The sequence below is a fragment of the Oncorhynchus keta genome, chromosome 7 (assembly GCF_023373465.1).
Source record: "Oncorhynchus keta strain PuntledgeMale-10-30-2019 chromosome 7, Oket_V2, whole genome shotgun sequence".
Classification (NCBI taxonomy): Eukaryota; Metazoa; Chordata; class Actinopteri; order Salmoniformes; family Salmonidae; genus Oncorhynchus; species Oncorhynchus keta.
This window is the reverse complement of record NC_068427.1, coordinates 34435438-34450937: the sequence shown is the minus strand read 5'-3', so window position 1 is coordinate 34450937 and position 15500 is coordinate 34435438. Positions and strand designations below refer to the sequence as shown.

Genomic DNA, 15500 nt, shown 5'->3' with positions numbered 1-15500 from the left:
CACACTGGGAGGGAATATGCCCACTCACTGGGGAGCCAGGCCCAGGCAATGAGAATTACATTTTTCCCACCAAAGGACTTTATTAAAGACAGAAATATTCCATTTCATCAGCTGTCCGGGTGGCTGGTCTAAGAAGATCCCGCAGGTGAATCCGGATGTAGAGGTCCTGGGCTGGCATGACGTGGTCTACGGTTGTGAGGCCGGTTGGACGTACTGCCAAATTCTATAGAATGACGTTAGAGGTGGCTTATGGTAGAACAATGTACATTCAATTCTCTGGCAGCAGTTCTGGTGGACGTTCATGCAGTCAGCATGCTAATTGCACGCTTCTTCAAAATTTGAGACTTCTGTGGCATTACGTTTTGTGACAAAACTGCACATTTTAGAGTAGGCCTTTTATTGTCCCCAGCACAAGGTGTACCTGTGTAATGATTATGCTGTTTAATCACCTTCTTGATATGCATACCTTTCAGGTGAATTGGCAAATGAGAAATGCTAACTCACAGGGATGTCAACCAATTTGTGCACAAATATAAGCTTTTAGTGCAAATGGAACATTTCTGGGATCTTTTATTTCAGCTCATGACACATGGTACTAACACTTAACATGTTGTGTTTGTATTTTTGTTTATTATATATACACTTCCTAGTATTCAAAATGATATATGAGGTGTTATTGCATAGCACTGAATGTGATAATTCCCTAAAACTGACAAAGTGTAACAGCATCAGCACTAAGTACAGTGTTATTTTTTTTATTATTTATAATTTTACCCCATTTTCATGATATCCAATTGGTAGTTACGACCTTGTTTCATCGCTGCAACTCCCAACGGGCTCAGGAGAGGCGAATGTCGAGACATGCATCCTCCGAAACATGACCTGCCAAGCCCCACTACTTCTTGAACGTCCCAAACTGTCATTCTGATTCCCATGTAAAATTGCGTAAAACTATAAAACAGAGTTTTAGACAGCTTTAATTTAAAAGTATTTTTTATCCTTATTGGGTGATCTGTTTATAAATACAGCACTTTTTGTACAAAGTCTCCCCATTTTAGGGGACCAAATGTATTGGGACAAATTTTCTTACTGTATATGTGTATTAAAGTTGTACAAAGTTACATATTTTTTTCCCAGTATTTGGATAATCCTGAATGGAACATTAAAAATGATGAGTGAAAAGGTTTATGATCAAACTTTATCAATGTCGAAGCAAAAGTAATTGTTTATACTTTGCTCATCATACTTTGATCTGGTTTCATCCAAATATCATCACATTTTAGTAAAAACATGATTATGGCTATTCATGACCTTTAACACAATGCTCACTTAACCCAGAAGTCAACCTTGCCAATATGTTGGAAGAAACATTGTTTAATTGACGAGCACTATCAGCTTGCAGGTACCCGGCCTGCCACAAGGAGTCGCTAGATGAGCCAAGGAAAACCCACTGACCAAACCCAGTTGGTGCATGGCCAGTTGTGTGCTGCTTTATGGTGCTCCTGGTCATAGATCAAACCCCAGGCTGTAGTGGCTCCTCGGCACTTTGATGCAGTGCCTTAGACCGCTGTGCCACCTGGGAGGCCCAACACAGTGTTAACAATGAAAGTGGACCCATATACACACTGGCCCAGTCTTAAGTTTAAAATTGTCAGAGTTGATTCAACATTGGAACATTTGCTGTTTAGGATCCGGAACAGGGTATCATACAAATAGCCATATTGGCACTGGCCTCCTGGCCTAGTTTGCTAAATGATTTCCTCTTAACATAAGTGAAACAAAGCTTAAGATTATCCCCAGGTAATCAGGTGTTTTGTCACTATTTTGGCAAGGTGTGATTGCTTCAACTGACACCTATCAAAAGCAATGTGTGTGTGTGAGTGACAGCGTGTGTGTGTGTGTTATGCTGTTTGGACAGATGGAGTTGTATGCTTATGTGTGCTATGCAGTGCAATGCAATGCAGAGCGATGTTCCCAGCTCTCTTGTTGTCTGTCTGTCTCCCAGGTAACGGAGACTGCCCTCCCAGGAAGACAGAGAACTCTAGAATGTTGGTGGAGCTGTCGGCAAACACACCCAATGGACAGCAGCTCCAGCATCCTAATTCACCCACTGGTGAGTGGTTGCTGAACATATACGTGCACACAAACACACACACGTATGTATGGATGCAGAGTGGAACATACACACGCGCACACACCCACACTCAAGAGGATTTTGTGTGTTAAGAGAAACAGTTTATCTTATCAACGCATGTCTTATCTGAAGGGTCTTGCATAGTTCCCTTCCCCTAAATGAACAGAAACAGGAAGAGTTGAGGGTGCTATTCACCATGTGGTAGCTGAAGCAGAAAAGGGAAGCTGTTTCCCACAGCATCCCCCACTATTAGTACCCTGGTCCCAGAACTGTTTATGCTGGCTTGCCAACTCCTATGGTCATTAATAGTTAATAGGAGTCTGCAAGACCCCACAAACAGATTTGGGGTTCAGGCTAAAGTGTTAAAGAGGGAGAGAGTCTCAGAGGGAGATAGCTCTCACAGACTACAGTGTTAAAGAGGGAGAGAGTCTCAGAGGGAGATAGCTCTCACAGACTACAGTGTTAAAGAGGGAGAGAGTCTCAGAGGGAGATAGCTCTCACAGACTACAGTGTTAAAGAGGGAGAGAGTCTCAGAGGGAGATAGCTCTCACAGACTACAGTGTTAAAGAGGGAGAGAGTCTCAGAGGGAGATAGCTCTCACAGACTACAGTGTTAAAGAGGGGGATCGTTCTCACTTACACAGCCTGTGTCATCCTGACCAGGAAGTTGCCTAACACCACTCAGCTTCGACACCGTTGTTGTAACATAACACTGACTGACGCTGAATTTCTCTTGAAATTGACCAGTTGTGTCACTGTACAAAACTACAGAACATGTTTGCTATATGTTTACAATCAAACTATGAGTTATTTAAAGCATTTTAAATGCTTTTCTTGTTGACTTCAGCTAAATGCCTCGACAGCGCCACTAGCAAAACTATGAGGGTAATGTCAATTACAGTATGAGGGGAATGTAAACTATGAGGGTAATGTCAATTACAGTATGAGGGAATGTAAACTATGAGGGTAATGTCAATTACAGTATGAGGGGAATGTAAACTATGAGGGTAATGTCAATTACAGTATGAGGGGAATGTAAACTATGAGGGTAATGTCAATTACAGTATGAGGGGAATGTAAACTATGAGGGTGATGTCAATTACAGTATGAGGGGAATGTAAACTATGAGGGTAATGTCAATTACAGTATGAGGGGAATGTAAACTATGAGGGTGATGTCAATTACAGTATGAGGGGAATGTAAACTATGAGGGTAATGTCAATTACAGTATGAGGGGAATGTAAACTATGAGGGTAATGTCAATTACAGTATGAGGGGAATGTAAACTATGTGGGTAATGTCAATTACAGTATGAGGGGAATGTAAACTATGAGGGTAATGTCAATTACAGTATGAGGGGAATGTAAACTATGAGGGTAATGTCAATTACAGTATGAGGGAATGTAAACTATGTGGGTAATGTCAATTACAGTATGAGGGGAATGTAAACTATGTGGGTAATGTCAATTACAGTATGAGGGGAATGTAAACTATGAGGGTAATGTCAATTACAGTATGAGGGGAATGTAAACTATGAGGGTAATGTCAATTACAGTATGAGGGGAATGTAAACTATGAGGGTAATGTCAATTACAGTATGAGGGGAATGTAAACTATGTGGGTAATGTTAATTACAGTATGAGGGGAATGTAAACTATGAGGGTAATGTCAATTACAGTATGAGGGGAATGTAAACTATGAGGGTAATGTCAATTACAGTATGAGGGAATGTAAACTATGAGGGTAATGTCAATTACAGTATGAGGGGAATGTAAACTATGAGGGTAATGTCAATTACAGTATGAGGGGAATGTAAACTATGTGGGTAATGTTAATTACAGTATGAGGGGAATGTAAACTATGAGGGTAATGTCAATTACAGTATGAGGGGAATGTAAACTATGAGGGTAATGTCAATTACAGTATGAGGGAATGTAAACTATGTGGGTGATGTTAACTATGAGGTGTTCAAGACACAGACAGCTATGGGTTGGACAGGCACCCAAGCTCAGATTTGCTTATGATGGCACTTTTCTATTAGCTTGGATACCTAGTTTCTCCTCCTTGGTAACATGACCCATGCTTTGGGAGTTTCTTTCTTTATATTTTATTCATCTGAGTTCTATGATACACTGTTGTCACAGCAACCATCTCAAGTACAGCCAGCTGCGACAGCAAAGTGCAGGGCTCGTCATTTTATATATCCCATCTCCCGTACCCCTCGTCTGTGAGGAAAATATGAAAACCAATAGAGCTCGTCTCGATCTGCTGGTTCCGTGTTGCCAGGATACAGTTCTGGATCATAACCTCAATGTCATGCTGTTAGTAAAACAGGGGCTCCTTCAGGTCAGACAGGGATATAGATAGACTGCCATGTTGTTTCAGAGATTGTCATGTCATTGCTGACAATAGCAGGAGTCCTGAATTCTATGTGTCCTATGTTGTGAGAAAGATGGATGACATCAACCCTATAACAATCACCACAGTGGACATTGTTGTCATCCCTAAAGCAAACACCACAGTGGACATTGTTGTCATCCCTAAAATCACCCCACACACTCCCCTTGTGTTTATGGAGTCTATGACCCTAAGGGGACATGGGTATGAGATGGATATAGGTGTGAGAGGTTTGGGGCTATTGCTTTGTCTCCTTGCGTACACACCCTGTGATCATGGTCAGTCACAAATCACAAACAGCCGTGTCTAAAGGATTGCAAGGAGTCACCTTCTGCTCATGTTCAATCTTAAAGGTCCCTGTTACCTATGTTCAATCTTAAAAGTCCTTGTTGCCTATGTTCAATGATAAAGGTCCCTGTAACCTATGTTCAATGATAAAGGTCCCTGTAGCTTATGTTCAATGATAAAGGTCCCTGTAGCTTATGTTCAATGATAAAGGTCCCTGTAGCTTATGTTCAATGATAAAGGTCCCTGTAGCTTATGTTCAATGATAAAGGTCCCTGTAACCTATGTTCAATCTTAAAGATCCCTGTAACCTATGTTCAATCTTAAAAGTCCTTGTTGCCTATGTTCAATCTTAAAGATCCCTGTAACCTATGTTCAATCTTAAAGATCCCTGTAGCTTATGTTCAATCTTAAAGATCCCTGTAACCTATGTTCAATGATAAAGGTCCCTGTAGCTTATGTTCAATCTTAAAGATCCCTGTAGCCTATGTTCAATCTTAAAGGTCCCTGTAGCTTATGTTCAATCTTAAAGATCCCTGTAACCTATGTTCAATCTTAAAAGTCCTTGTTGCCTATGTTCAATGATAAAGGTCCCTGTAGCTTATGTTCAATCTTAAAGATCCCTGTAACCTATGTTCAATCTTAAAAGTCCTTGTTGCCTATGTTCAATCTTAAAGGTCCCTATATTCAAACAAATGCATTGTATGGGAGTGTACAATCTCTGGATCTCTGAATATTATTCTGTGGCTACGTTCGTGTGTGTCTGTGTGTGTGTGTGTTGTCAGTCACAGATACTAGGAGTCTTGTGGCAGTAGAAAACTAGCAGAGGCCTTCCTGCCTTTAGTCAGTCAGTCAGTCAGTCAGTCAGTCAGTACCCCCCTCCCCCACATCCCATCCAGCCAGTCTCTAACCCAGCATCAGTCAAGTGGAAAACCTCAGGGGCTCAGCAGCAGCACCTGTTTAGGCTAGGACATTCCCCTCCCCCTCATCCTTCCTCTTTCATCTTCTTCCTCCCTCCCTCTTCTCCCCAGGGACTGACTGGAACGAGACAAGCCTGTTTCTCATCTCTCCCCCAATAATGTTCAGAGCATGTCACATCACTACACACAGTCCATTTCTGGGAGTAACCAAGTGTATCTTTACATAACATGTTAACTATGTGCATTCCAGGAATTTCAGGTTTAAAAATAGCACTTATAGTTGCTTACAATTAAATTAGTGTAATTGTTAGTCAGATGTGGAGAGTCTCTGTCTCAGGGGGTTTAGCATAAACTTTCCTAATACTGTGAGTATCATTATATCACTTGCTTCGCCAGGGGAAATGATATGCAGATTGTATGAAATTATTCCTATCAATGGAGTTAGTCAAAGAGAGAGATTTACAAGATGTAAAATCCCAACCTTCAGTTCCCACACCTATTGAGAAACAAGGATCACCCACAAAAATAATCTAATGTAATTAGCCAAAAAACATCAAACAATAACTTGATTGGTCATACTGGTCTCTTCTAGAAAACACAATCAAACAGGAAGATGAGACCGAAGATGAAGGGGACAGGAGGACCACAGCAGAGGACATGGGCCAAAGCGGGGAAGAGGGATCGGGTTTGGAGGAGCCCATGATTGACAGCCCAAACAACCTACAGGATGGGGTCCCCGGGTCAGAAGGGTCATGTGACCCAGGAACTCGGCTGCCCAATGGTAAATGTTTCTCTAAAGTTGTTTCCCCTTATGTCCCTTCTATAGTATATAGCCCAAACCGTATGTACGCTATATTGAACACCAATGACCCAATACTCTCTGATGTATCTGAGGATTGTCAATGTTTTACCATTAACATCTAGCATATTGCAAAAACCTGTTAGTTATATATAATACAAAATGGCAGATAATGGATACTTCATGTTGTAGCTCAGTATGAGATAGGTATTTTACAGACTAAAGACACGTCACTTATCCTATGTTTGAAGAAAATTATAATGCTTGAGTCAGAAATGTCTTATTTTTGTGTCATTGGGTGTGGAGGTGAAAAGCTTTGCTGTGTTCTAGAAGACATTAGTTGAGCCTTAGAATCATTCTCAGGGAAAACATCCCAGGAATCTTCCTCAACCTGTTCCCTAGCCCTTAACTAACACTATTACTGTGCCTCAGTCGTCATAGATTTAGGATCAGATTTTCAATTGTTGGGCTGCAGATCAAGAGCGGATCATCATTATAATGATGATGATGATGATGATGATGATGATGATGATGATGATGATGATGATGATGATGAGAGTGCTGTAGTCTAGTTGTGAACCAGGAAAACTATGTACATAGAGACATACAAACACACACTCACCGATGGTAAAACTGGGCACTAAACGTATACAGCACGTTTAGCAATGCAAGACTATAAGACACAATGTAAGACTCTCTAAACCGTCTTCCAACGCTTAACACAATACTTTTAACTTATACATATGGTGTGTGTGTGTGCATGTGTGTATGTTTGTCCCTCCTATAACCATACATTGGGTCTGGTTAGGGACGGAAACATTGTAATTATGTACCTACTGTACTGTGTGGTGATAGAAAGAGAGAAAGCTGTAGTAGAGACCCAGAGCGAATAGGAACAGAGCTAACACCTCATCTCACCACACTCTATTTCTGGAGATATAAATATCTCTGTCGTTACTATAGTAAGATCTAGTTCAAATGTATCAATAGTACACAGTGCACAACAGAAACCACACAGCAGTTTGTTTTTCTCTGCACTGAAACTCCTCCTTGAAGTAATATTGGCAACGTTTGTTAGTCTCAGCTAGGGTTTGTTTAATTGAGGCTGAGGACGAGGTTAGCAATTGAGGAGTTTAGGGTTTGTTCACCTCCACAGTCCAGCCATGTATAGAGCATGGCACTTGCAACGCCAGGGTTGTGGGTTTGATTCTAGTGGGGGACTGGTACGAAAAAGAAGAAAATTATGAAAATATATTTATTCTACTATAAGTTTCTCTGGATAAGAGTGTCTGCTAAATGACGTACATGTTTTACCATTGAAATGTGTTGATTGTTGTTGGGTCGCGGTGAACCTCAATTTCTGTACTTAAGTTCATTCGGTCCAAAATCCCAGTGAAAAGTGTGGCAACTCAAGACTAGGTTGCTGAGTTTCTGTGGTTATTGTGTGTTGCTGATCTGGCACTATGTTAAAGTGGGACTATGAGTGAAGCGAGCTTGCACTTCCTGTGCCCATTTCAGCTGATAGGCCGTTCCAGTGTAACACTTCCTGTGGCCCTCTCAGGTGATAGGCCGTTCCAGTGTAACCAGTGTGGTGTGTCGTTCACTCAGAAGGGCAACCTGTTGAGACACATTAAGCTGCACACGGGGGAGAAGCCCTTCAAATGCCCCTTCTGCAGCTACGCCTGCCGCCGTCGTGACGCACTCACAGGCCACCTACGCACACACTCAGGTCAGCCTCTCTGCCGCCTCTGTTCTTCCTTCTTCTTCCTCCTCATCCTCCTCTTCCTCCTCATCTCCGTGACTCCTTTATTCACCTATTCCCTCTATATTGAGTCATGCTTTCTTTAACTTTTTTTTATTCCTGTGGTTACTACTGAGGATCATATCCTGGTTTCAATAAATTCTCAACTTGTCAAATAGTTGATGCCATAGAACAGGCTATAGAACAGGTCTGTCTCGAAGTAACTAAAAGCATGATCTCGTCTGACTTGTGTCTAAGTTTGTGTGAGACAGATTAGCAACAGTTCCCACAAATATCATTGTTTCTCATTGTTGGATGCATGCATCTCTCTGAAGCTTTGTTTGCAGACAGACAAGGGCTGTGGTTAGGCACCCAGGACATGATGTTCCTCTCATTCCTATAACCTGCTCACGTCAAGTCTCCTCAGAAAGGAACTCTCGGTTCTCTGTAGATATATGGGGAGACTAAAGAAAGGCTGTGCTGTGTTGCTCTAACTGTAACTCACTGTCCTAGCTCTGCATCAAAGACCCTTCTCTCTCTGTGGTCTCCACTGCCGTGTCTTTGAGACCCAGGACAGACAACAGTAAGCCGCCATCTCTAGTGTTGTCCTCCTAGAAGTACTCATATGCAGCTACCCAGAACCAGAGGGTATTTCTCTCTGTATCTTGTCTGTCTTTGTCTCTGTCTCTTTCATTCTCTTTTGACCTTTTTCTAATTTTCACATCCTGTTTTTTAGGCTAAATTCATTCTTCACTCTCCTCCAGTCAGTGTAGGCAGCAAATGAAGGTGTAGTAAGTAGTAGTGCTATATGAATCCCCCCCGCCCCTCAGCCTACCTACTATATGAATCCCCTTTTGCCCCTCAGGCTACCTACTATATGAATCCCCTTTTGCCCCTCAGCCTACCTACTATATGAATCCCCTTTCACCCCTCAGCCTACCTACTATATGAATCCCCTTTCACTCCTCAGCCTACCTACTATATGAATCCCCTTTCACCCCTCAGCCTACCTACTATATGAATCCCCTTTTGCCCCTCAGCCTACCTACTATATGAATCCCCTACACCCCTCAGCCTACCTACTATATGAATCCCCTACACCCCTCAGCCTACCTACTATATGAATCCCCCCCCCCTCAGCCTACCTACTATATGAATCCCCTTTCACCCCTCAGCCTACCTACTATATGAATCCCCTTTCACCCCTCAGCCTACCTACTATATGAATCCCCTTTTGCCCCTCAGCCTACCTACTATATGAATCCCCTTTCACCCCTCAGCCTACCTACTATATGAATCCCCTTTGCCCCTCAGCCTACCTACTATATGAATCCCCTTTCACCCCTCAGCCTACCTACTATATGAATCCCCTTTCACCCCTCAGCCTACCTACTATATGAATCCCCTTTCACCCCTCAGCCTACCGACTATATGAATCCCCTTTCTCCACTCAGCCTACCTACTATATGAATCCCTCTGCCCCTCAGCCTACCTACTATATGAATCCCCTTTCGCCCTTCAACCTACCTACGAAATGAATCCCTTCTGCCCCTCAGCCGACCTAATATATGAATCCCCTTTCTCCCCTCAGCCTCCCTACTATTTGAATCCCCTTCACCCCCTCAGCCTACCTACTATATGAATCCCCTTTCACCCCTCAGCCTCCCTACTATATGCCCACCCCTCAGCCTACCTACTATATGAATCCCCTTTCAGCCTACCTACTATATGAATCCCCTTTCACCCCTCAGTCTACCTACCATATGAATCCCCTTTCTCCCCTCAGTCTACCTACTATATGAATCCCTTTCACCCCTCAGCCTACCGACTATATGAATCCCCTTTCTCCCCTCAGCCTACCTACTATATGAATCCCCTTTCACCCCTCAGCCTACCTACTATATGAATCCCCTTTCACTCCTCAGCCTACCTACTATATGAATCCCCTTTCACCCCTCAGCCTACCTACTATATGAATCCCCTTTTGCCCCTCAGCCTACCTACTATATGAATCCCCTACACCCCTCAGCCTACCTACTATATGAATCCCCTACACCCCTCAGCCTACCTACTATATGAATCCCCCGCCCCTCAGCCTACCTACTATATGAATCCCCTTTCACCCCTCAGCCTACCTACTATATGAATCCCCTTTCACCCCTCAGCCTACCTACTATATGAATCCCCTTTTGCCCCTCAGCCTACCTACTATATGAATCCCCTTTCACCCCTCAGCCTACCTACTATATGAATCCCCTTTTGCCCCTCAGCCTACCTACTATATGAATCCTTTCACCCCTCAGCCTACCTACTATATGAATCCCCTTTCACCCCTCAGCCTACCTACTATATGAATCCCCTTTCACCCCTCAGCCTACCGACTATATGAATCCCCTTTCTCCCCTCAGCCTACCTACTATATGAATCCCCTCTGCCCCTCAGCCTACCTACTATATGAATCCCCTTTCGCCCTTCAACCTACCTACGAAATGAATCCCTTCTGCCCCTCAGCCGACCTAATATATGAATCCCCTTTCTCCCCTCAGCCTACCTACGATTTGAATCCCCTCCGCCCCTCAGCCTACCTACTATATGAATCCCCTTTCACCCCTCAGCCTCCCTACTATATGAATCCCCTTTCACCCCTCAGCCTACCTACTATATGAATCCCCTCTGCCCCTCAGCCTACCTACTATATGAATCCCCTTTCACCCCTCAGTCTACCTACCATATGAATCCCCTTTCTCCCCTCAGTCTACCTACTATATGAATCCCCTTTCACCCCTCAGCCTACCTTCTATATGAATCCCCTTTCACCCCTCAGCCTACCTACTATATGAATCCCCTTTCACCCCTCAGCCTACCTTCTATATGAATCCCCTTTCACCCCTCAGCCTACCTACCATATGAATCCCCTTTCTCCCCTCAGCCTACCTACTATATGAATCCCCTTTCTCCCCTCAGCCTACCTACTATATGAATCCCCTTTCTCCCCTCAGCCTACCTACTATATGAATCCCCTTTCTCCCCTCAGCCTACCTACTATATGAATCCCCTTTCACCCCTCAGCCTACCTACTATATGAATCCCCTTTCTCCCCTCAGCCTACCTACTATATGAATCCCCTTTCACCCCTCAGCCTACCTACTATATGAATCCCCTTTCACCCCTCAGCCTACCTACTATATGAATCCCCTTTCACCCCTCAGCCTACCTACTATATGAATCCCCTTTCACCCCTCAGCCTACCTACTATATGAATCCCCTCTGCCCCTCTGCCTACCTACTATATGAATGCCTTCTGCCCCTCAGACTACCTACTATATGAATCCCCTTTCACCCCTCAGCCTACCTACTATATGAATGCCTTCTGCCCCTCAGACTACCTACTATATGAATCTCCTTTCACCCCTCAGCCTACCTACTATATGAATGCCTTCTGCCCCTCAGACTACCTACTATATGAATCTCCTTTCACCCCTCAGCCTACCTACTATATGAATGCCTTCTGCCCCTCAGACTACCTTACTATATGAATCCCCTTTCACCCCTCAGCCTACCTACTATATGAATCCCCTTTCACCCCTCAGCCTACCTACTATATGAATCCCCTTTCACCCCTCAGCCTACCTACTATATGAATCCCTTTCTCCCCTCAGCCTACCTACTATATGAATCCCCTTTCACCCCTCAGCCTACCTACTATATGAATCCCCTTTCTCCCCTCAGCCTACCTACTATATGAATCCCCTTTCACCCCTCAGCCTACCTACTATATGAATCCCCTTTCACCCCTCAGCCTACCTACTATATGAATCCCTTCTGCCCCTTAGCCTACCTACTATATGAATCCCCTTTCACCCCTCAGCCTACCTACTATATGAATGCCTTCTGCCCCTCAGCCTACCTACTATATGAATCCCCTTTCACCCCTCAGCCTACCTACAATATGAATCCCCTGTGCCCCTCAGCCTACCTACTATATGAATCCCCTTTCACCCCTCAGCCTACCTACTATATGAATCCCCTTTCACCCCTCAGCCTACCTACTATATGAATCTCCTTTCACCCCTCAGCCTACCTACTATATGAATCCCCTTTCACCCCTCAGACTACCTACTATATGAATCCCTTCTGCCCCTCAGCCTACCTACTATATGAATCCCTTCTGCCCCTCAGCCTACCTACTATATGAATCCCCTTTCACCCCTCAGCCTACCTACTATATGAATCTCCTTTCACCCCTCAGCCTACCTACTATATGAATCCCCTTTCACCCCTCAGCCTACCTACTATATGAATGCCTTCTGCCCCTCAGCCTACCTACTATATGAATCCCCTTTCACCCCTCAGCCTACCTACTATATGAATCCCTTCTGCCCCTTAGCCTACCTACTATATGAATCCCCTTTCACCCCTCAGCCTACCTACTATATGAATGCCTTCTGCCCCTCAGCCTACCTACTATATGAATCCCCTTTCACCCCTCAGCCTACCTACAATATGAATCCCCTCTGCCCCTCAGCCTACCTACTATATGAATCCCCTTTCACCCCTCAGCCTACCTACTATATGAATCTCCTTTCACCCCTCAGCCTACCTACTATATGAATCCCCTTTCACCCCTCAGCCTACCTACCTACTATATGAATACCTTCTGCCCCTCAGCCTACCTACTATATGAATCTCCTTTCACCCCTCAGCCTACCTACTATATGAATCCCTTCTGCCCCTCAGCCTACCTACTATATGAATCCCTTCTGCCCCTCAGCCTACCTACTATATGAATCCCTTCTGCCCCTCAGCCTACCTACTATATGAATCCCCTTTCACCCCTCAGCCTACCTACTATATGAATCTCCTTTCACCCCTCAGCCTACCTACTATATGAATCCCCTTTCACCCCTCAGCCTACCTACTATATGAATCCCCTTTCACCCCTCAGCCTACCTACTATATGAATCCCCTTTCACCCCTCAGCCTACCTACTATATGAATCCCATTTCACCCCTCAGCCTACCTACTATATGAATCCCCTTTCACCCCTCAGCCTACCTACTATATGAATCCCGTTTCACCCCTCAGCCTACCTACTATATTAATCCCATTTCACCCCTCAGCCTACCTACTATATGAATCTCCTTTCACCCCTCTGCCTACCTACTATATGAATCCCCTTTCTCCCCTCAGCCAACCTACTATATGAATCCCCTTTCTCCCCTCAGCCAACCTACTATATGAATCCCCTTTCTCCCCTCGGCCTACCAACTATATGAATCCCCTTTCTCCCCTCAGCCTACCTACTATATGAATCCCATTTCACCCCTCAGCCTACCTACTATATGAATCCCCTTTCACCCCTCAGCCTACCTACTATATGAATCCCCTTTCACCCCTCAGCCTACCTACTATATGAATCCCATTTCACCCCTCAGCCTACCTACTATATGAATCCCCTTTCACCCCTCAGCCTACCTACTATATGAATCCCCTTTCACCCCTCAGCCTACCTACTATATGAATCCCCTTTCACCCCTCAGCCTACCTACTATATGAATCCCCTTTCACCCCTCAGCCTACCTACTATATGAATCTCCTTTCACCCCTCAGCCTACCTACTATATGAATCCCCTTTCACCCCTCAGCCTACCTACTATATGAATCCCTTCTGCCCCTCAGCCTACCTACTATATGAATCCCCTTTCACCCCTCAGCCTACCTACTATATGAATCCCTTCTGCCCCTCAGCCTACCTACTATATGAATCCCTTCTGCCCCTCAGCCTACCTACTATATGAATCCCCTCTGCCCCTCAGCCTACCTACTATATGAATCCCCTCTGCCCCTCAGCCTACCTACTATATGAATCCCCTCTGCCCCTCAGCCTACTTACTATATGAATCCCCCACGCCCCTCAGCCTACCTACTATATGAATCCCTTCTGCCCCTCAGCCTACCTACTATATGAATCCCCCCGCCCCTCAGCCTACCTACTATATGAATCCCCTCTGGCCCTCAGCCTACCTACTATATGAATCCCCTCTGCTCCTCAGCCTAACTACTATATGAATCCCCTTTCACCACACAGCCTACCTACTATATGAATCCCATCTTCCCCTCAGCCTACCTACTATATGAATCCCCTTTCACCCCTCAGCCTACCTACTATATGAATGCCTTCTGCCCCTCAGCCTACCAGCTATATGAACCCCTTCTGCCCCTCAGCCTACCTACTATATGAATCCCCTTTCACCCCTCAGCCTACCTACTATATGAATCCCCTTTCTCCCCTCAGCCTACCTACTATATGAATCCCCTTTCACCCCACAGCCTACCTACTATATGAATCCCCTTTCACCCCTCTGCCTACCTACTATATGAATGCCTTCTGCCCCTCAGCCTACCTACTATATGAATCTCCTTTCACCCCTCAGCCTACCTACTATATGAATCCCCTTTCACCCCTCAGCCTACCTACTATATGAATCCCCTCTGGCCCTCAGCCTACCTACTATATGAATCCCTTTTCACCCCTCAGCCTACCTACTATATGAATCCCCTCTGCCCCTCAGCCTACCTACTATATGAATCCCCTCTGCCGCTCAGCCTACCTACTATATGAATCCCCTCTGCCCCTCAGCCTACCTACTATATGAATCCCCTCTGCCCCTCAGCCTACCTACTATATGAATCCCCTCTGCCCCTCAACCTACCTACTATATGAATCCACTCTGCCCCTCAGTCTACCTACTATATGAATCCCTTCTGCCCCTCAGCCTACTTACTATATGAATCCCCCACGCCACTCAGCCTATCTACTATATGAATCCCTTCTGCCCCTCAGCCTACCTACTATATGAATCCCCCCGCCCCTCAGCCAACCTACAATATGAGTCTCATTTCACCCCCCAGCCTACCTACTATATGAATCCCCTTTCACCCCTCAGCCTACCTACTATCTGAATCCCCTCTGCCCCTCAGCCTACCAGCTATATGAACCCCTTCTGCCCCTCAGCCTACCTACTATATGAATCCCCTCCGCCCCTCAGCCTACCTACTATATGAATCCCCTCTGCCCCTAAGCCTACCTACTATATGAATCCCCTCTGCCCCTCAGCCTACCTACTATATGAATCCACTCTGCCCCTCAGTCTACCTACTATATGAATCCCTTCTGCCCCTCAGCCTACTTACTATTTGAATCCCCCACGCCCCTCAGCCTACC

The 15500-nt window shown here is 44.8% G+C and overlaps 1 protein-coding gene across 4 annotated transcripts in view; it reads left to right on the top strand.

Annotated features, from left to right (window-relative positions):
• The window catches only part of LOC118373390 (zinc finger protein Helios-like), a 41471-nt gene that overhangs the window by 10963 nt on the left and 15008 nt on the right, over positions 1-15500 (top strand). For all 4 annotated transcript variants that reach the window (XM_035759506.2, XM_035759505.2, XM_035759508.2 and 1 more), the window contains 3 exons: positions 2006-2113; positions 6328-6516; positions 8096-8263. In XM_035759506.2, the coding sequence (XP_035615399.1) occupies positions 2006-2113; positions 6328-6516; positions 8096-8263 (465 nt within the window). The remainder of the gene's footprint in view (positions 1-2005; positions 2114-6327; positions 6517-8095; positions 8264-15500) is intronic.